We start from the raw sequence: 22,569 nt of genomic DNA on the forward strand, positions 1-22,569 counted from the left end.
GTGACCTTCCAGGCCCTCCTGGAGACAGATCCTCCTACAGAACTTTGTTATTTAATGTCAGATAGATCCACCTTCCAACTCGAGCACAGATCCACATCCCTCATCCCCAGTTCTGAAATGCAAAAAGCTATGAAAAGGGAAAGATTTCCCTAAGTTTGGCGCAAACTCAGTTGGTGGAAGAATCTGACGGGAACTGACGTGAAAGTATTTCTAGTCTTCATTTATCTCATTCAGGGCGATTATTTACATGTTTCACTGCAGAAACACATTGACATTTGACTACGAGTTGTTGTCTGAGATGCCACTGGGAAGGCCGAGTAATGTGCAGTTTATGCACCACGTTGCCTGCCTAAAATCCTAATTCTGCATCCCTAAACACATTGGCTCTGTGAGGGTCAGAGAAGAGATGGTGCATTTGTGCTAAAACCTATTTCCTAGCCTAACAGGAAAGATTTCTAAGTTACTTGCTAAAGCAGCATGGAGAGGTGACAGTGAAGTTTATAAAAAGCCCTCATGTGAGGAAGATGACAGTAAGGGGCAACCAAGAGGAGCCTGGGAAATCTCTCTGCTACCCAGATTTCCTGGGCTTTCCAATTTTTTTATCTTAATTGGCCCAATTTCTCAGTAGAAAATTCTGAAAGTAAGCCTTCCAATTCAAACGAATTATGAACAAGTTTGTAACCAAATACTGAAAACTCTGTGTAAGCAATGGGAATCCTGTCTTATGCTGCCACAGCAGAGGAAAGTCAATCGAGAGAATTTTAAATAGACCATCGCCAAAGCCAGTTTCCCACCCCTTTCCAGGGAAAGTCCTTACTATTACACCCCGCGGTCAGCCTGAACTGTGGAACCTGTGGTTAACCTCGGCAAACTCAACAAGGACGGCAAATGGGCACCGATAAGGTGCCAATGGCAGCCTACCGATGGGAGCAGTCGGAAGTGTTATATTGGGAAAGATTCTGAAAACATCTCCAGGTTTGGCAGAAAAGGAAACGATTGAGCATGATTTCTGCCACGAATGATAAAGCAAGTAGCAGAGACACACAGGCAAAGTGTCTGCCTTTCCTGCACCAGGGGAAGCTCAGCTCTACCCGGCTAGTGGTCAGAGCTCCCCTGGGGAAATGCCAGATTGTATATTTTTGGAATATTTAAAGGCAGAAGATAGAGTCCCTTATCAATTTGAGTGTCAGCAGTGTAAAGGGAGATCCTAGAAAGTATCATGTTTATTCCTAAATCCAAAAAAGATGTGACCCAAAGCACAGCGTAAAGAGAAAAGGTGGAATTCAGCTTAAAATGGCGTTTTGCACCAGTCCAGAGCATTGATGGAGTTGAAAGTAGGGAAGCTGCCTGAATTGAAAAAGGAGTGAGCAGTGAGAGTGTGAGCTAAGGAGGCCTCTGGACGACTTCTAAGTGCTGCTCTACTCTAGGCTGCTTCCAGGACTGACCATCTTCACAGAAGACCCACGTAACTGGAAGAAATGCTTGGAAGTACCTTGCCAGCAGAGAGAGGAAAAGAAGCCACCTTGCCCAAAATGCCTGGGGTTGTCTGGCGGGATATCGATTGGAGCCTGTCCTGGAAGACAAAAGGCCAGGCAACGTCAAGGAACCACAGGAACTAAGCCCAGTGATGAACAACACAGAGGCTTCGTCCTGAACACAAACCACCAGGAGGACTCCTACCTCCTAAGACCAGAGTGTCTTGCTGCTCCTTGTGAGAAGAGAAGAGGATGCTGGGATTGACGTCTTTTGTGCAGTAATGTTCCCACGGTGGAGTTAAGTCTACCACCTTGTCGTGGGGCTGCAGTTCCACATCCAGAGTCACCTGGAAGAGCTGAGGATATTTTTCCGGTACATCACATGCATCCAACTCAGGCCTACATAGGGATTTAGAAGAACAAGATCAGTGAAAACAGTGGAACCAGTGTGATGTTCAGCACAGAAACCACCGTGGGCTAACTCTTAGGTTAACTCTGAGACTCATTTCTAGGGAAAAGGCAACCATTCAAGAGATAACTTACTCTACTTCTCTGAGCCTCTGCTTGCTCCTCTAGAGAGAATAGGAGAATAATGCCTACTCAAGAATTTGGATTCTACTGCACATGAAAGCATTCTAGAAAGCAGGGCTGACACATCCAGCCAGTGTGCACCGGCATGGCCAAGTCAGTGCTGAAATAGTGAAACAGGCCCACAGCTGCCACCCCAAGCTTTCGAACGTCTGGCCTCAGTAACTCCACCTATCACCCAGCTTCAGCCCCCTCACCACGAGTTCACACTAGAATATAGCAACTAAGGGCTACTGTCTGGTGCAGAGGGGTCCCCAGGACCCTGCTTCACTGCTCTGTCCTGGCATCCATTCTCTGGGTCACTGCTCATATCACACTGCCTCCCTCATTGAAAAACACAAAGGGACACACAGATGCAAAGGATCACGGTATTGATCCTCTGTGCCCTCTTTGTTCTCTCCTGGTCCCTCATATGGAATTTTAGCCCTTTCTGTTGGAAGTCTGATCCATTTATGCTCATTTGTTCGCAACTGAAAGTTGTAAAGGGCGACCAGCCTCCGTGTGTTGCTAGGTACGCTCAAAGTCCCGCAGAGCAGGCCTGGGGATGCTGCAGCACAGCAGAAGGAGCCTCGGGCACTGACCCCAGCATTTCACAGCTGCTGGGACCGAAAAGGGTTCCCGCCCAAGCAGCACTCACTTGGTGAACTTTAAAACTGTTGTGTCCAGTGGTATGAATCCAGTGTGAAACTGAAGCTGGAATATCTGAGTGTTGGTCACCTAAAAATACATAAGAGAAGCACACTACCATCAATCAGTGAAAAGGGAACCGGATCAAAAGACTCTGTTCTAGGGAGCCATATACCTTCAACAGCTTCTACGTCGGAATCTTTGTTTACCATGAATATGAACCGACCTCCCCACTTGGAACTGGCTCCAATTCATTTCTAGCCTCTCCTCTCCATGAAGTCCGCAGTGGCAAGCCATTTCCTCATCTGCTGATGTCTGACGTTCTTGCACACTGCCATACTTTGGCTCATTCCATTCCTTCTATCCAGGACGCTCCTGAGCCAACCTGAAGAACCCACCCTCAGGCCCACCTTGAAAGGCCGTATCCTCTCTGTAGCCTTCTGGGCCCCACTGGATAAAACAGACCCCTCCCATAATAGCATCTCATCCGACCTCTACTACGGCAGTGGAGAGTTGTACACGTGGGAATTTCCTCTGCCAGGCTGAGCTCCTTAAAGGCAGGGACCCAGTTTTATCCTTGTCAATCCTAAACCCCTAGGCAATGACTGGCACAGAGCATGCACTTAGCAAATATTTGACAAATTAAAATACGATTATTTACAGCATCATTAGTAATATCCCAAAAGTGGTAATAACCCAAATGTCCATCAACTTACGAAGAGATTAATAAGAGGTGGCATAGACACACAATGGAATATTACTTGGCCATATAAAGTGCTGACACATGCTACAACATGGATGAACCTCAAAGCATTATGCTAAGTGAAAGAAGCCAGTCACAAAAGACCACACGTGTGATTCCACCATTGTATGATTCCATTTATATGAATTGTCCAAAATAAGCAAATCCACAGAGACAGAAGGTAGATTAGTGGTTGTGTAGGAGCTGGAGGAGGGAGACTGGGCAGGGGCTGCTAACAGGTAGAAGGCTTCTTTTGGGGGTGAGGAAAGTACTCTGGAATTAGATAGTGGTGCTGCACAGCCTTTTGAAAATACTAAAAACAATGCATTGTATGCTGTAAAAGGGTGAATTTCATCATAATAAAAAAATTGAAAAAAAAAATTACTTAACCCCACATCCTTAGTAGAAATATCCCCCCACACTGATCCCAATGGGACACTATAAAAAAGGTACAAGCTTCTAAAGAGCAAGGTTTGCTAGAAGTCCTAGGGCTGCCATCTTCTGGCAAAATCATCTAGGCAAGTCACAAGCTTTCTGAGTCTGTTTCCTCCCCTGTAAACTGAGGGAGGTGGGCATAAGTAATCTTTACAGGCTCTTTCTAATTCTAAAACCACACGTCCCTCAAGCCCAAAGTGATGTAGAGAAAAGATTCTAAAATACTCCTATTCAAGGGTCAGAGGAGTGTATGCCGTGATTCTTCCTGAAACCATACCTTAGCCTGTAGCCGGCTCCCGATGGTTGATCTCAAGTGATACATGGAAACGACCACATCTCCTTGCACAGTGATGCTCAAGGGAATGAAGATTTTTCCATCTTGGACACGGTATTCTCTTTAAACAGAGACAATAACACACATTGAGAGAGAGTCCAATTTGGTACAATAACAAAGGTACAGTCCTCTGTGGCTCTGGCCAATGGATCTGTTTGCCCAGGCCTGGACGCAGGAACCATTTCCTGGCTTAAGCAAAGTCAGGAGCACAGGCAGTACCAACTAGGTGCAAACTGGTTCTGCCATCTGATGGCATTGGCCTTGTCAATCCTAAACCACTCTCTCTCCATCCCAGCCACATTATCAGATAGACCAACTGCCCATCCCTACTGTGCAGATCTTGATTTCCTCAAATCTATCCCTTATGTATTTGCCACCCCCTAACTTTCAATTAAGAGTAAAAGCAGAGATATAGGGTACAAAAATTCCAACCAAGATCACTATAGAAACAGCAATGCAATGCTCTCTGAGGGCCTTGGATACCAAGCCTCAAATTCAATCTATTCCAAACTAATTGCATTTGATGTCACCATCCACTCCCTTCTCTCCACACCCCCTATCACCTCCCACTGGCACCTGCTCTTTATGATAGATTCTATAACTTCTTTAATTACATCAGCATCTACCTAGTTGCTCATCTAGAAATCTCATTCTTCCCTGATTCTTCCATTATCCTCCCCAGATCTCATCAATTCTCCTTCTTGAATGTTCAGGTCCTCTGTCCCACACACTGTCTTAAGCTTCATCATAGCTCATGCTGGTCCCTTAACTTGTATCACCGTTTGAAAGGGGTCATTGGCATCCCTTGATTGAATTTTTCTGTGACTACCGCCTATGTTGAACATTTTTTTTTATATCAGCCATTTCACAATGATGTAGTCTTCACAGGAAGAATATGATCCAACTTTCACAAGGTTTGAGCAGTTCACAAGAAGTGAAGAAAAGTATCATGACTTACTTCATTCGTTCAAAATCTGCACAGGTTGTATATATTTTGGTTTCTCCAATCAGCACATCACAGTAAGGGCGACATCCATTTCTCTGTTTGTTAAAAAAAGGAACTGGACTGACAGTGATCGACTTAATGGTGAGAGGCTTGAAGTGAGGGCGGTAGGGTTTGTCCGCTAGTAGGTCACACATATAGCCCAGGTACCTAAAACACAATGTTGACATTCTGTTGGTGCCCACCACACAAGAAGAAACGAGCAGTCGATCTTTGCTGGGAAGTTTGTTCTTGTAAATTATTCACTTACAATACAAATTTACTGTGTTAATTTCTTAAACATTAGCTAGCAAAAGAGAATACAGCCAGTAATTTAGGAGAGCTTTTAACTAGTGACCTCCTCCAAAGAACTGATAAAGGGGTATTTATTAAATGAAAAAGCTTTATACCAGCTCAATATTTGAACATCTATTCCTATTTGAGCGAACAAATTAAATTTATCAGCTAAGGGCTAGTCTAGAAAATTTTCAGAATTTATCTTCAGAAGCACTTTTAATCCAAAAGTAAAGAGATGCAACTTAAATAAGAGGAAGGAAGAAATTGTGACTACAGAGAAGATAATAAGCCAATTATCTAAAAGGCATTTTCTTTTTTTTTAAGTACACGATACCAATTAGCCCATGTCTGCACCTACTCTGCATCTAGCTTACTTTACCTCCTGTGGGATGGCGAAAGTCCAATTCCTGGGCGCTTTGCATACAGCAACCGAACAGCTGGGCCAGGAGTAGAGTAGAGATTACAGAAAATGAACATAGCACCAACCAGAATTGACGATGCTGCCCGTCCATCCTGCCAAAGAAAACGTATGAACTTGTTGCAAACACAGACCAAAGAACCACTCACCACTGAGAATGGCTGTACTTGCAATTAAAAGAGGGGCGAGGGAGAGAAGAGAGAAATCTTCCTAGCTGGGGGTGCCTGTCGATTCAAAATTGTTCACTTGACAACCAAAATCTGTCCCAGCTATTTAAATCACAAAGCAGCAAGGAAAGACCATCCTCAGGATAAAATTGACTCTCCACTAACCTAAGTAACCCAGCAATATACATTTGATTTGTATGTATTTACTGAAAAATGATCAAATCGTCAAAGTAACTTTGGACTTGTAGGATCAGAACTAACAGTGAGGTCTCTTGGTTTAGGACTGGAGGTAGAGTTCACAGGTGAGGCAAATACTGCTTTTTGGAAAATGCTATGTATATATTTTACCCAAAGTATGTTCCTGATTCATACAAACTGAAGCAGTTCCACCTGATTGAACCACATTCAATGGAGGAATACATGCGACAACATTCCTGGCAGATGGGGTGAGCCAGCCGCTTCTAGAACACTTCAGGTGACAGGGAGCTTCCTGCTACTTGAAGTTGTCCAGTCCTGGTCACAGAGCTCTTCCATGCACTGAATACGTGCACTTGCAGTCTATTCTGCTCAAGGATCCTCGTTCCTCCTTCTGCCAGGACAGAGTCAACTGACTCCTTTCTCCCAGGGACAGTCTTTATCTGAAATACCCTCCCTTTCCATCAGCTCTTCCATTCTCCAGGTTACAAACACACCCGGTCTACGATGTTAATTTTATGTGTCAACTTGACTGGGCTAAGGGATGCCCCATAGCTGGTAAAACATTATCTGTGGGTGTGCCTGTGAGGGCGTTTCAGGAAGAGATCAGCATCTGAATCAGTAGACGGAGTACAGAGAGCCGCGCTCATCAAAGTGGGTGGGCATCAGCCAATCTGTTGAGGGTCCAAGTAGAACAAAAAGGTGAAGGAAGGGCGAAGTCTCTCTCTCTTCTTGAGCTGGGACCTCCATCTTCTCCTGCTCTTGGAAATCAGAGCTCCTGGTTTTCCCGCCTTCGGACTGCTGGACTTCCACCAGTGGCCCCCTTGATTCTCAGGCCTGCAGACACACACTAAATTACACCACCAGCTTTCCTGGGTCTCCAGCTTGCAGAGGGCAGATTGTGCAACTTATCAGCCTCCATAATGGCATAAGCCAATCCGTATAATAAATCTCCTCTTATATATGTATATCTCTCTCTGTATATTCTATATATCTCTATATATCCCATTGGTTCTGTTTCTCTGGAGAACCCTGCCTAAAGAAATCCCTTCAATTCTTCCTCATCTGATATTCCTTTTTTCTTCCTACTGAGGAAGATTTGCCCTGAGCTAACATCAGTACCAATCTTCTCTATTTTTTAGTATGTGGGCTGCCAGCACAGCATGGCCACTAACAGAGATGTGTAGGTCTGCACCCCAGGAAACAAACCTGGGTGGCCAAAGTGGAGCATGCTGAACTTAACCACCAGGCCACATGGGACTGGCCCTGATATTCCATTCTAAGAGATATCTTTTGGTGTACTTCCTCTGAACAGACTCAACCTTAAATGTGCTGCCCAGATGTGAAATGCAAGATTGGAGATGTGTTCTGACCAAACTAGAGAGCAAATACCATTATCCTTAGTCTAGGCACTATGCTTTTATTAATATAATCCTGAGACAGAATAGGGACGGGACTCTGCCACTCACAGGTTGGGTACCTCCCAGCCCAGCTATTTTTGAAGTCAAGATAAGCAACCTTCCAACCCCAAACTTCCCCCAAGCAGTGGATCCCGACTTCTGCAGGTGCACAAAGCCTTGAGAGGACCACTATACGACCTTCCTGGGGTGGCAGTAGTGAGCAACACTGCCCTGCTGGATCTACTGGGCAGGGGCAGGGACCGCAACGCCGACCAGGCAGGCGAGGACAACATCACAAGGAAGAGGGAAGCACAATGGAGGAGGAGAATCAGGATGCAGTCCACTCCCTTCACCCCGTAAAAGACTCAGGACGACGCCCTTCTGGATCCAGCCAAGGAGCCACTTCTCCTGTGCTGCCCCTTGTGCTGGAGCATAAATATGCCCCAATAAAACCTTCCCTGAGACTTTGGTTGGGCACCTCGTCGATTTCTATTACACAGAGAGGCGGTGTCAACCCCAGACCAAACTAGTTTAAATACAGGGGAATTTGCTCCATGAGCTCTTACTGATCTTTCTATCCACTAAAACTGGAGTTCCTTTTCAGATGATGCATTAAGCTAACAGACAAATATACTGAATCTTTTAGAACCAGAATTCAGGACTTTACTTTTATCCTGTGTTTAATTTCACATTGTTAGTTTCTGTTAGATGACCAACCAGCAAAACCTTTTAAAATCCATATTCCTTATGTGACCCTCCCAGTCTGAGAAAACTGATAAGCTTGATCTCCACATTTTGTTAAAGTTGATCATTAAAAAGGCAACCAGGGGCTGGCCCCGTAGCCAAGTGGTTAAGTTCACGCGCTCCACTTTGGCAGCCCAGGGTTTCACCAGTTCAGATCTTAGGTGCAGATATGGCATCACGCGTCAGGCCATGTTGAGATGGCGTCCCACACGCCACAGTTAGAAGGACCCACGACTAAAATATACAGCTATGTACTGGGAGGATTTGGGGGAGAAAAAGCAGAAAAAAAAAAAGATCGGCAACAGTTGTTGGCTCAGGTGCCAATCTTTAAAAAAACAAAAAAAAAGGCAACCAAATGCAGCCCGCTCCTGGGAGGATGCTGATACAGTAATCATCTACCTTTGGAAGCAGATATTCAGCCACAATTTGACTAAATGTCTAACAATCTAGCCCCAATTTTTCCACTTGATTATAAGAAACTGAGGAATATCTTGCAGGAATCCAATAAACTATCTCTACGAATCTATTAGTCTAGTTGCAAAAGTTCAGTTGGTGTGATACGTGTGTTCATAATGAACCAATGTGGACTCCTTTTTTCTAACGGTTTAAAATCATCTGTGCAAAAATTTATATTAGAATTTCTCCTTCAATAGCCATCAGGCTCACCAGCCTGGAACTTTCCAGGATCAACTTCCTCCGTCTTTCAGAAAAAATCTCCTCTCCTTGCTTGCCTGGCACTTGGCCCTGTTTTCCTCATGTTACATAAGGAATGCATAATGGCTCTTCCCACTGCGTTCAGCATTCGGTCACATGATCTCCGTCTGGAGAGTGGATTACTTTAAGCACTGGAAGGCTCTTTGACTATCTCACTACCTCCATCTTTGTCTTAATTATCATTGTTACTCTCTTTCTAGCTTGACATTTGTTCCCCCTGATAAAGGAAACAGAAGAAAGGAGTTAAGACTACATAAGTGCCTCAAGCATTTGTTGTTGTCCTTACTCCAAGGACAGATTTTTTAAAAAAAGACGTTTTTCTCAATCTTGATTCTTTTTAGATTTAGCCTTCCTGCTGCTTTTAACAGCTTCATGGCTCTCGGAAATGTGTCTCCTCCTTTTATCTGCCACGCAGGTCTTTTAAAAAGTTTTATAAGGGTATTTTTTAAATTAAAGAATAAGGCTTATCTTTTGGAGTATATGCTTCTGATTTCTAATAAAACAGTAGGTTTTATATATATAGGATAAAAATAAAAGCTCCCACCCCCACTTCAGTTCCATTTCCCCAAGACTTGGTGCAGACTTCCAACTCGTGCACGTCCTTCCCCGAGTCTGGAGAAGCAGCCTAGGGACTCATAGTCCTTTGTCTGCCTCTTCTTTTCTCTTTCTCATTGGGTTTTTGTTCTTTATGATTGTATCATTAGAAATGGGGGCCTCTGGTCTCTCTCGAGCCATCTTCCCTTACCAAGTTGTCAGACCTAGGCTCTCTGAACTTTTAGAAAGTTCTTGAGTGAAGACAAAAATCACCCAGATGCCCAAAGCTGCTTAGGTCCTAGAAGAAATGTGTCCTGTTGTGCAATCTGTTGTGTCTCTGACAGGAAAACCCCCTGGCCTCTCACAATGACCTCCTACAAACACCAAGTGCTTTTCATTCATTGCCAGGAGTTTGAGGATGTGAAACAGAAAGTAGAAAAAATACTCTTCAACTTTCTACCCTCTTTTAGTCAACTGGCTCTCAAGAAAGAAGGGCAAAATCATCAGTAGGATTATAGGAAAAAAAAAAAAAAACCCAGAAGTTTATAGAAGCAATGGACGGTTCTAGTATTTATGCTCAAACTCCATCTGCGTGTTAGCTTGTTCATGTATTCAATCACTGATTCAGATCTTGCATACCTGGGGTACAAAGGTAAAGAAGACACAGTTCTTGCCAGCAAGATGCTCACAGCCTAGTGGGAAAGCAGGCAGGTCACCAGATAATGATGATGCAGTGTATTAAATGCCACCGAAGACATTTAGATATACAGTGGGAATGTCCATATTGTGAAAATAGTAAAAAAAAAAAAAAAAAAAAAGCCAGAAATATTTTATCTAAAGTCAAGTTTTAAATGATAAGTAAGAGGCCCCTGGAGGAAGCTTTGGGGAAAGGGCCTCTTGGAAGCCAGTAGTCAGAAAAATCATGAGCCCCACTGGGAACTACTATAAAATAGTCAATCTACGTGACTACTCACAAGGACACAGGTGTCTTTTCATCTCATTTTTATTCAAACACAAAGGTAAGAAAAAAATATTCCAATGTGTTTATGCAAATTTTATTCACACAAAACTCAATGGCATCTTTGCCTGTGCACCCACAGCTCTTGTTTCTAGCTCTTTATAACAGCCAGCACCTTCCAGAGGCCCTGCATCGTGTGGGCTGTGCACCTATCTGCCTGCATGAGTACTCAGCTTTAAGGCAAGAATAATAAGTTCTTCCCTCATCTTTACGTCCCTCACATCACCTAATTCCTAAGTAGGGGCTTAATAAATACCCATGCAACTTAAATGTTACCTGTTCACCAATCTGTATGGGGCCACCCATATTTCACCAAACCAAACAGAACCGACACACATGACGACAACAACAACAACAAAAGGTTACTCACCAAGCAGTGGACAACACAGACGTTTTTGGGATTCTGTAGTAGCCAGTTATACATATTCCGACACACGGCGAAGAGGTTGTGCAGACTGGGGGCCTGCCTAATGGGCCAACTGCATTCTGAGACCTAAAGGAACACAGCAAAAGGAAATGAACTCCCCCAGCAACTTGCTCTCCATGAGCAGACGTCAGAGCAAACGAATTCTCTCAGAAGTGAAACTACATCCCTTTAATACAGCCAGGAAGAGTTGGGAACAGGGTCCAAACACAGAAAGAAGAGTTGTTCAATCCACCAATTTTTTAATTAAAAAATTCTGCTTCAGGGGCCAGTCTGGTGGTATAGTGGTTAAGTGTGTACACTCCACTTTGGTGGCCCGGGGTTTGTGGGTTCAGATCCCAGGCACGGACCTACACACTGTTCATCAAGCCATGCTGTGGCAGCATCCCACATAAAATAGAGGAAGATTGGCACAGATGTTAGCTCAGCGACGATCTTCCTCAAGCACAAAGAGGAGGATTGGCAACAGATGGTAGCTCAGGGCCAATCTTCCTCACACACACACACAAAATTCTTTTTCAGTAAAGGTATGAAAATACATTTTGAAGTACATCTTAAATATTAAACTAGATGATTTAAATTACATACTTGAATTTTTAAAAATTCTGTGAAGTTACATTGAATTTAATTTCTAGTATAAAATGTTCTGATCTGCCTACTAGATGCTTAATTATAGGATTAGATTATAAATCCTGCACTACCCCTAATTTTATCTCAGCTGAGAAAAGTGAAAACACGAAAAGTGCTCTCGAGTAGCCAAAGGTAGGCTGGTTCAGGGCTCTTATTTCCTTCTCTTTAATGAAGGGACCCACAATTCCCTGGGGGACAGCTTTCAGCATTGTCCTTCCTCTAACACATATGCTCACCTAACAGGTTACAAAGCATTGACTATGTTCCTGGAATTCTGCTTGGCCCTGATCTGTACAACTATCACGTGAGACAGGCATTAATTAATACGATCCCCATCTCCAGATGAGAAAACCGACTCTCGGAGGCTGTCTTGCCTAAAGTCCCACTGCTGGTCAGGTCTTCTGAGAGTAAATCCTGGGCTACAACAGTACACTGGTGAGGTGCTCACTCGCCTCAGCATACCAGGCATGAGCCTCAATCCATTAGATATTTACGAATTCAGCTAATAAACAATAAGAAGGAGCTTAGACTTAGACAAACTTTATGACCTCTTTAAGCCTTTCTTCATAAAATGTACTGAGAGATACCCACCTACCTATCTCACAGGTTTGTGGGTGCTACAAGAGAATGAATTTCGGGGGCTTATCTCAGTATCCGACACCCACCAAGTGATCGATAAATGTTAGCTATTATTATTATTACCATTCCATCAGGTAACTGACAATGAAAAGCCACGAAGTCAGATAGACCTGGCTGTGTTTGAAAAAAATGAATGAAATCCTATAAGGCGAGAGTGTGGACTGAAGGGTCAGATCATACAAGGCCTCGTTAGGAACTGGGAGAAGCATTTAAGGGGAGTGACTCACAGATCTGCATCTTCCAAAGACCTCCAAGATCCAGGATGGAGAATGGGTGTGGATGACACAAGGCTAAAGACAGGGAGACCAGTGAGGAGGCTCCTGAGGAGTCCCGGTAACGATGACGGCGGCTCAGGCTAGATGAGCGCCAGTGGGGCGCAAAAAGACTGGAGGGATTCCAGAAAGAGCGAGGAGGTGGAACACCTGTACACAAGACTCGGTGGGTGATCACATGGTGGCAGCGTCTGAGTGTGGAGGGATGTACTAAAAAGAAAGACCGGGGAGGAGTCAGGGGTGACTCCCAGGTTTCTGGCTTGAATGGCTGGACAAAAGGATGGCAGGTGCCTCTTACTGAGGTAGGGAATTCTGGAGAAGAAAACAGGTTTTACATGGATGGTGTCATCAGAAAGTGCTCTGCAACACTACCACCATCACCAAACCCCAGAGGTCTCAGATTCCTAAGATTTCACAGCGGGGAGGGGGAGAAGGGAGGCAGGACCAATCCGCTTGGTTCGCCCTTTGCTGGTCAGCCGATAATCCACAGAGCTGACATCCGAAATCAAACGTGTGGAGTTTCTCCCTCTGGGGTTGCCAAGAAAGCCCATTCTTTTTGGTTAATTTGTAACTTTTTTTCTACAAGATGACTGTGGGACAGTGGCAGGGGACCTTCGGGTTACTCATTTTCCTGTATCTTTGGGAATGACAGGTGTTGTTTATTAAACAAAGTAGCTGAAATGCTTGACCTAGCTCCCAACAATCCAGGGTGACCCACGATTGCGCCTCTGTCCATTTAAATGCCATAACAGCTGGCCCTTTTTACCCAACATAATTTAGGGCTATTTCTGGCCCATTCTTTACCCTCAGTTAGATTCGCCATTGATGTGTTCTCAAGCAATGGAAATATGTTGGTTAAAAAAAAAAGAAGGGGAAGATAATTTTGCCATCAGAGGAATTGCAAAATGTACATTTGCACAAGCTGCTTCCTGTCTGCAATGCTTTTTCTGCCCTTGGTAGATTCTTATTCATCTTTCAAAACCCAAGTTCAAGTGTACTCTGGTCTCTGACAGTGTCTTTAACACCCACGGGCAGAGATGCTCAGTCAGCTCCGTGACCTTTGTACCCATGCCCTGGTCGTAGCCATCGATGACAGCTTTTACCATAGAGCAGCGTGCCTAAGCCCACAGGTTGCATTTTCACCTGGGCTTTATCACTTACTACTTGAGTGACCTTAGGCAACTTACTAACCCCTCCACACCTCAATTCTCTCGTGTGTCCACTGAAAACGGGCATTAGAAGATGGCTGTGAGAATTCAGCAGCACAAGACAAACACAGCAAGTGCCAGCTAATTGTCAAGCCATATCGAATTAACTGTTATTTCTGACTCCCTGTCTAGATACTAAGCCCCATGAGAAGAAAGACTATTATTCATTTCGTAAGCCAACCCCAGTGTCATGTGCTAGTCAAATGGCAGGTGCTCAGTAGGCATGGGCTGAGCAAATGAATGAGTGAAAGAGGGAAGGAATGAACCCCATCTGGCAATCTCTTCTTGTCATAGATTTATCTACATGTACAATATCATGAGGGAGAAATGGGCAAATCAATTCGTTGTTTTTTCAGATTGCAACCATGTAAAACTGTAGGAAGTTTGTTTTCCCAGGCAATATTTTTAAACTTTATAGAAACTGTATGTCACCCATACAAACACTAACATGGCAACATCTATAATAAGTCTCAGCCAAAAGTTGGGTAAATTGTTCTTAGCACAATAGGCTAATAGCTCCCGAATCATTAAATCAATCAAGTAAACAATATTAATTTAAAGTACTCCATTATTACGTATTTACTTGATATATAATTATACGCCACTAAGCAAACATACAATTAGAATTTTTTAAAAGCATGTGCTCTAAGAGGGAAAAAATATTAAGGCATAAACAAAACCAAAAACTTTAAAAAAGGATCAGTCACTGCCAGCTATTTTTGTAGCTCTCTGGAGCTCAGTTTCACGCAATCAGCACACTCCCTGGGCACGTGACACCTGATGAGGCCGTCTCCAACGTCTCCGAACACCCCTGGAGCTGCGGAGCATCAGAGAATGCCATATGGATCACCAGGCTGCCACCATACTACCCAACAGGAGCAGAGGCCAAAACAGCACCAGGGCTGGCTGCCATTCAATTTTCACCTCTCCATCCCCCAAGCATGGGAAAAGACGACGTAAGCATCCCAGTTGCTGAGCATAAGAGCAAAAAGTGCTACAGAGAATCAGACTGAAGAACCATATCCCATGTTTTCAGAATCTGACAGCATTATTGTGGTGTTTTATTATTACTAACGGTAATCATAGCTACCACTTACTGAATGCTTACTCTAAGTCAGACACTGCTATCAAATTTATTCCGTACAGCAAACCTACAGAAAAACTTTCCAAGTATTTGTGAGACAGGCATTCTGATTGTTATCCCCATTTTTTACAGGAGAAAACTGAGTCTCAGCTGAGGTGAAGCGACTTACCTACCCAGGTAGAGGAGGAGCTGAGATGTGAACCTAGGGTAAGTCTTAAAGCTCAAAATTTGTAAATCTTATACAATTTCTCCTCAATAAAAAAATAATAATTTGTGTACTTTCTACACCACACTGTCCGATGATTGATTATTAACCACAATTCCATCTTACATTTGTGAGGTGGTTATGGCTTCAAGTGATGGCTATACACTCATGTGTCGCTTAACAACGGGGGTATGTTCTAGGAAATACGTTGTTAGGTGATTTCATGGTTGTGCGAGCATCATAGAGTGCACTTACACAAACCTAGATGGGATAGCCTACTACACACTAGGTTATACGGTACTCATCTTATGGGACCACTATTGTATATGTGGTCCATGGTTGACCAAAACGTTGGCATGTGACACGTGACTGTATTTTACCAAGGCTGAGACATTCAATTCACTGAAAGCTGCTGAACTAGAAGGTGGGGCTCCCTGGTCCTCTGGCACCAGGCCAGGGATATTTTTCTACCCCATAACTTCCTGTCCTTACACTGATGCATGGTAGCAAAGGAGAGAGGAAGTAGAAGCTGTAAAGTCACTCCTCTATGGCCAACCCCCTTCACCAACCAGCGAACCAACGCAGAAACAACTCGGAGCTATGCTGACCTCTTTGGTGAGCTCTGGAAGGAAAAGGGGAAAAAAAGGGTTGACCTTCAAACAATCATGAGCTCTTTAAAAGAAGCCCAAGTTGATCATATATCTTCTAAAAATCAAGTTGTTCCCAAGGGGAAGTAATCCTACAAGATCATGTGGTTTAGAAACAGTCAAAATGAAGGAAGATTCTAAAAGCAGCAGCTGGGTTTATTGTTTCTGTTATGTTTATTTTACCAACAAGGCTCCTTCGGCATACTTTCCTTCCAAATGGGCCAGAGAGGCAAGGAGGCTCAAAGAGGCACTGGAATAGCATTAATTCGAACGTAAGAACTTTAGGGCCAGGCTAGACTTGGTGGCCATTCATCTAGTTTTCCATTTATTGTCAACAGCATGGCCAAGAAATGTGTAAAGCTGTGGTCCTGATATTTGAGGGCGTAGCTACAAACCTTCTGTGCAGAAAGTGAACCAGCACACACACATCCACACGCTCGTGGAGTAGATGGGTACAGGGTTTACCTAGGGGATGGTAAAAAGGTTTGGGTATAGATAGTGGTGACAGCTACACAATATTGTGAGTGTATTTAATGCCACTGAACTGTACACTTACAAATGCTTAAAACAGGGGCCGGCCCCGTGGCCGAGTGGTTGCGTGCTCCCCTTTGGCAGCCCAGGGTTTTGCCGGTTCAGATCCTGGGCACGGACATGGCACTGCTCGTCAGGCCATGCTGAGGCGGCATCCCACATGCCACAACTAGAAGGACCCACAACTAAAAACACACAACTATGTACAGGGGGGCTTTGAGGAGAAAAAGGAAAAATAAAATCTTTTAAAAAAACACAAAAAATGCTTAAAATGATATGTCTATGTTATGAATATTTCACTACAATAAAAAAAAAGATAGGAGTGGAAGCAGATGGTTAAATTCTCAAGCCATCCATGGATCTAAATGCACAGTGGACCCGGGTCTTTTTAACTCAGATTGAGAACATCTGGTTTAGATGAAGCGTCTTGTTGGTCTCCAGGACTCTGTCGTCAACATCGGTACTTTTATTTCCTCAAGGTGGATACTGGCTAAGAGTCAAAAAGCTGACGCTCACTACCTGAATAGCTATTCTAGCACCTCACTTGGAATACAGGGCTATCTGCTACGTGTTGTTCTGAGTTGAATCCCCTGTTAAAACTGAGACTAAACAGTGTCCTATTTTAACATTCTGTTAAATATGCAAATACTAAGAAAACCGCTATTTGATTATCTCATATTCCTGTCAACCCATGTAGCTTCTACACATAAAAGCTAATCAAAATACAGGATCACGCCCCTCCGCAAAGTAAAATCTTGCTGGAAACAGCCTGTCTCTGCCACTGCCACCCGGATCCCCAAACACAACACACAATAAAAATGTAAAGTGACTGAGTTCAGGTTTCAAGGCATAGAAACACAGGCAGAGCTGGACTCCAGTGAGTCCATAAATAAAATCAGTCTTGTGTTTGGTGTTTTCCAACACTGGTATTTATGGAAGACTCTGCCATCTACCTTTATTAAAATAAGATTTAACAGTAGACCTGGCACTGCACTGATCTGGAAGGAGGAGGAAATGGTTTCTAGTCCTCAAGGACTAGAAGATGAGAACCAAGAAAACTTTTCTAAGTAATGCAACAATGAGATGCAAATCAATTCACGGGGTTAGTGATGGGGAGAGAAAGGACTCCGGGCTTGAAAAGAGCTGTAGTCATATCAAAAACAGAGCTAAGATGAAAACACCAACGCTTTGGGACGGTCTTCCTGAGATGCCACTGAGGGTTCAGGGAGCTAGGTCAGAGGGTCCAGTTCCATTTGGTGGAGTTCTGGGACGGTCTGGGAAGGGCTGAAGACGGAGTGCCATCCTATGTTTAGGGGAAAGAACTGGAAAAGCCTGTGGCATGTGGAAATCCTCCCTGTAGGGAAGTTAAGCTAACAAAGAAGGGGGGTGTGGCGCAAGCGGTCTTTTAGGCAGAGGGAGCCGCTCATGCAAAGAGACAGTGTATGTGTCCTCTGGTTGGAACATGGGGTTTCAGGCAGCGGAGAACAGTGAAAGACGAGGCGGGCAGAAGCCAGATCACAAAGAGCCTGAGAAAACACATTCTACAATTTGCATGGAGAAGAAACAACCCCACTCCTTTCACCTATACAAGACTTACTCACGCTTCAAGGTCCAGCTCACACTGCTGTCTCCCTCCACTGAACTCCCTCAGTGGGTTTTGTAAATACTGTCTACATTTGTCTACAGAATGTCCTAGGTTCTCTCGCCAACTAGTCTTAAGTGCCTTGAGGACAAGAACGAAATATTGATTTTATATCTAAGTGTTTAACAATTCTTGGCACATTCATTGTTCTCAGAAACATTTGTTAGCCCTGCCAGGCACTGTTCTAGGTAGCAAGTGAAATAAACATGCTCCCTGTGCTTCCAAGGCAAGTGAGAGCAGCCCAGGGCAGATGCTCGATACGGAATTCCCAGTTCCTTTGTTAAGACTGGTCACAAAATATGTAGTTAAACAAATAGATGCCTTTCTTCAAATATCTTTATAGAGCTTGCCTTTGAAAATTCTACACAAAGAGACATCTTTATACATATGAATGCGTCTATAATGATATTATATCTTTATTTACTTTCAGAGGGAAAATTTTCCATAATATCACAGATCTTGCAAGATCAAATAAAATTCTATGAAATATTGTGCAGAATGCCCCACAGTCCTTCAGTTATGAAAACGATGGCGCTCACTGAGTCTCCAAACATGAAAAAATCAGTTCAAAAGATTTGCATCCAAGTCAGAATAGCTACCCACATTTCTGTGTGATGTTAATTCACTTGCTCTGAATTAGGTAATAGATGCAATAAGAGTTGGAAGAGCAGTTAGATATGGCAAATTTTTAAAAGCTGCGTTTAAACTCTCCGTTACAGAATGAGAATCTAGACCTAACCACTTCAGCATGGCTCCATCAGTGCTTCTCAGAGAGCGGCCCCCAGAGCGAGAGCCGGAGTAGCCCCAGGAAGGGGTTAGTAGTGCAGAGGCTCACGGCACCCTGTCCTGAGGAATCAGAGATGCTGGGCCTGGTGTCTAAGAGGCCCCCCAGGTGAGTCTGATGTCCCCTACAGCCTGAGGACCACAGGGTTCCCTCTTGCCTATTCCGGGAACACTCTGAGAAAAAGAGTCCTTAACAAAACTCTCCCCTATCTTATTGAACATCAGGGCACGAAGTGGTCTTAGAGAGCATACAAACCAACCTTCTGGTGTTTTTTACAGATCTGGAAACTGAGGCCCAGAGATTATTAATGGGAATTTGGAGCAAAGTGTCTTCTGGCATCAAAGCTAAATCCTAGAGACACAGTATGGACAACCAGCATACTTGGAATCAAGTTTCACTTTTAAAGGGTCCAATGCATATAAAATTCTTTCTATTTATTAATAGATCTAGATGGAGTTGCAAAACCAATGTCCTCTAAAGGCTAAGTCAAAATATTTGAAGATGTTCTTAAGAGAGGAAAAGCCTTATTCTAGTGAGTAAATCAAGAATTCAGTAGCCAGAAATAACAGGCTCGACATCAGATTCAAAGCTAAGCCAGCTCTCACAGCTCCTTAACCAGCCTGAAACTAGGACTATTTCTCTGCCTGGTTCAAAAAGCTTCTTGAGAGGATCATCTGGCTTTTTCCAGGTAATGCTGTCAGCCTAGGGTGATGGTTAAGAGCCTTAGGCCACTTACTAGTTGTGCGGTCTTAAGCAAGTTACCTTACCTCTCTGTGCCTCAGTTTCTCCATCTACCTCAGGGGACTGTGGCGAGAATTAAATGAGATATTGCATGTAAAGTGCTCAGCACAGTGTAAATGCTCTCTAAGCGTTGGCCGCTGCTTTCACTCTAATTAATATTAGAAACAGGATCACCAAGCCTACAGTGTGGACTGCTTACGTGCTATCCTCCACTTACGAAAGATGTACCTTTACCGAATGTCAGAGAGCTATTTCCATTAATGCTGGCATGTCTGTCCTGCTCTAGCTACACTGCCTCATCATGATGCCCAAGAGTCAACAAGGAAGGGTGAAGGGTATAATTAGTGCTACAGCGTAAGGCAAGCACCTGCCCCACATGGCAGTCAGTCTCCCCCCGAGCCTCCCAGCAACGGGCCCTACAACTGAGCAACCAGCCACAACTGATTTACATCCCAAATTAGATACATTTCATTGACAGATAAACCATCCTGCAAACAGCCTCACCCAAGGGAAATCTTCAGAATATCTCATAACAGCCTAGGAAAGATTTTGTAGATAAGTGTCCAGAGCGTAGAGTTTTTCAGCTTCGCGCGCCTAAGAGCAAAAGCTCTGGGGCGAGTTCTTAAGAGGCAAAGTACCCTGTTAGGTCTTCCGCGTGAGGTCCCCGGGCTAAATTTCCTTACCCTGCTGTGAAACTTGGCAGTTCGGTAAGACTTGGGCGAGAGATTGTACACCGTGTAGTGGTCAGGATGTCTGGAATCCAAAAAGCTTCGAATGTCGTCAACCTGATTCCTGAATCCTATGTCAACACTGTCCAGAGGAAAGGACATCACTGGGGGGGGGGGGGGGGTCACACAGAAAGAAAACAGGTCACACAGGTCTGCCATCGCCATGGGCAGCAGCTGAAGGCTGAGGTAATGAGCAGTTGATAACCGTGAGAAACTTACCGATAATTCTGGAGGTAACGTAAGTGAAGTCTAAGTCTCCCTTCGTGTAGCTGGAAGCAAGACAGGAAAGGGCACTCATTAGGATGACCCAAAGATGCCTAGATTTCTGTCTCTCAATTGCTTGCCAATTAACCTGGGCCACTTCCGTCCAGTAGGCATCTTTTGACATCCCTCAGGCCTTCTCTCTAACATGGAAGCATTGTTGAGAGAAGACAGTCTGCGCCCTCAGGAGTATAAATCTGCCACTCCAACCAGTGCACCCCAACCCTCTTTACAGAGGAACAGAATCACGAACAGAATCAGGCTCAGAACAGAAAACATGGCTTATTTATTCACACTGATTGTTCCAGCCTGTTTGCCTACAAGGAAATGCCTCCCAATGTGTGAGCAGCTAGCAGTTAACGGGAGAAAGAACAAGGGACCCCCTTTTTCTGCCTACCAGTGATTAGAAGTGAGGGATAAATTTTACCTTTGAGTGAAGATTAAAATGTTCATTAATATACTGGACTTGATATTTGAATTTCACATTCAAAATTCCATATTGTAACTTAAAGTGACCATAGAACTTTCTACTACCTAAGAATAAAAAAGAATTCATATGGCCCGCTTGTAAGAATTTTCATACAGTAGAAGGGTAAAAAAACTTGTCACACTAAATAAATTTTAAAGAGCTATTAAGATACAAAGACAAAATTTTGTTTTGATTACCTGAGTATTACTTATTTGAATTTCATGTGCATTATTATCTCATTTAATTCTCAAATCACCCAAAGACACAAATCCTACCAGGGTATAAAAGTAAAGCTCAGAGAGGTCAATTAACTTGCCTTAGGTCATGTGGTTAACAAGGGCAGATAATGCATTAGAACCCAGGATGTTGGTTTCAAAAGCCAGGGATGGCAACCACTCTATTCTGATGTACCAGTGGGCTGAGTCCTCCCAGTGTGTGCTTGCAGCTTCTCAAGGACTCACCTTTATGGCTTCAACGACACTGCTCAGTCAATCAGATCCCATGCAATTACAGCACAAAACTGAGAGTCTTTGAGCCAGACAAGCAGTTGACAGGTAGCCAGATCCTTTGGGGACACGGAGGTCCATTAACTCAAGAGGGCAGAACACACATACCTGGTGACAGATTGTATAACTCTGGAAGATGTGTCTTTGAGGGTGTCCTTCAGGTTGTCCTTTAGGTTACTGAAGAGCCTTCCCGCTCCGCCCTTCACCATGTCAAAGAGACCTCCTCCATAGCTGGGCTCCATGTCTGCAGACGAGGCACCTGCCAGTGAGAGACAGACAGGGAGGTGACGCACAGAGCACCCAGGAAGCCAGTCCCTCTTGGTTCTGAAACATACGCAGACCGCCTTGGGGAGTCTAGGACACATATGCCTGGAAGTTACGTCCCGCTCTCAGAACTTACTGACTCTGGGTCACAGCAGAGCTGCTAGTCCTCAGAGGAGACCAAGCCAAGTCCGTCACTAAGTCCAGGAACAGAAACCTCCAGGGCTGCATGCCCGATACTGCAGCCACTCACCACGTGTGCCACCCGAGCACCTGAACCGTGGCTAGTCTGAACTGAGGTGTGTCACAGGTATAATAGACCAAATTTCAAAGACAGTGCAAAAAAAAAAGTAACATATCTCATTAATACTTTTTACACTGATTACATGTTGAAATTATAATATTTAGAGCTATTGATTTAAATAGATTAAATTAATTTCATCTGTTCCCTTCTGCTTTTTGTAAGTGGATACTAGAAAATTTAAAATTGTCTATGTGGCCTGCATTATCCTTCTGGCACACAGGCAGCTCCAGTGCTGAGGAAGAGCAATGGCAGCTTAGAAGCGAGTCCAGGGGCCTCCTCCGCCCTTTGATGGAGCTGACTGTGATATAAGACCCACGCCGTGGCTATCCCTCAAAGTAACAGCTCACGTCCATCATGGGAAAATATGACAGCCTTTAGGCCTGAGGACACGTGACGGTCATTAGTGTCATTTGTCAAGTATTTCAGATTCTTCTCCCTTACAGCTTCATAAAATTGCAATTTCTGGCCCCTTGTGGTTAGCTCTAATCCGGAGTTTCTCAACTTTGCCATTATCAACATTTGGGGCCAAATACATCTTTGCGGGGGAGCAGGGGGACTGTCCC

At 44.0% G+C, this 22,569-nt stretch overlaps 1 protein-coding gene across 19 annotated transcripts in view; it reads right to left on the reverse strand.

The window, feature by feature from the left end:
• DNAJC6 (DnaJ heat shock protein family (Hsp40) member C6) overlaps positions 1–22,569 on the reverse strand; it is a 135,162-nt gene that overhangs the window by 23,294 nt on the left and 89,299 nt on the right. For 18 of the 19 annotated variants that reach the window (XM_005610521.4, XM_023641943.2, XM_070268908.1 and 15 more), the window contains 10 exons: positions 21,550–21,700; positions 20,425–20,474; positions 20,161–20,309; positions 11,041–11,163; positions 5,860–5,993; positions 5,160–5,354; positions 4,145–4,262; positions 2,701–2,780; positions 1,681–1,874; positions 1,493–1,573 (listed from right to left, as the gene is read on the reverse strand). In XM_005610521.4, coding sequence (XP_005610578.1) covers positions 1,493–1,573; positions 1,681–1,874; positions 2,701–2,780; positions 4,145–4,262; positions 5,160–5,354; positions 5,860–5,993; positions 11,041–11,163; positions 20,161–20,309; positions 20,425–20,474; positions 21,550–21,700 — 1,275 coding nt within the window. Of the gene's footprint in view, positions 1–1,492; positions 1,574–1,680; positions 1,875–2,700; positions 2,781–4,144; positions 4,263–5,159; positions 5,355–5,859; positions 5,994–11,040; positions 11,164–20,160; positions 20,310–20,424; positions 20,475–21,549; positions 21,701–21,841; positions 21,997–22,569 lie in introns of those variants that run through there. The other variant, XM_070268913.1, reaches the window with a different exon arrangement.

This window comes from Equus caballus, chromosome 5, assembly GCF_041296265.1.
Source record: "Equus caballus isolate H_3958 breed thoroughbred chromosome 5, TB-T2T, whole genome shotgun sequence".
NCBI lineage: Eukaryota > Metazoa > Chordata > Mammalia > Perissodactyla > Equidae > Equus > Equus caballus.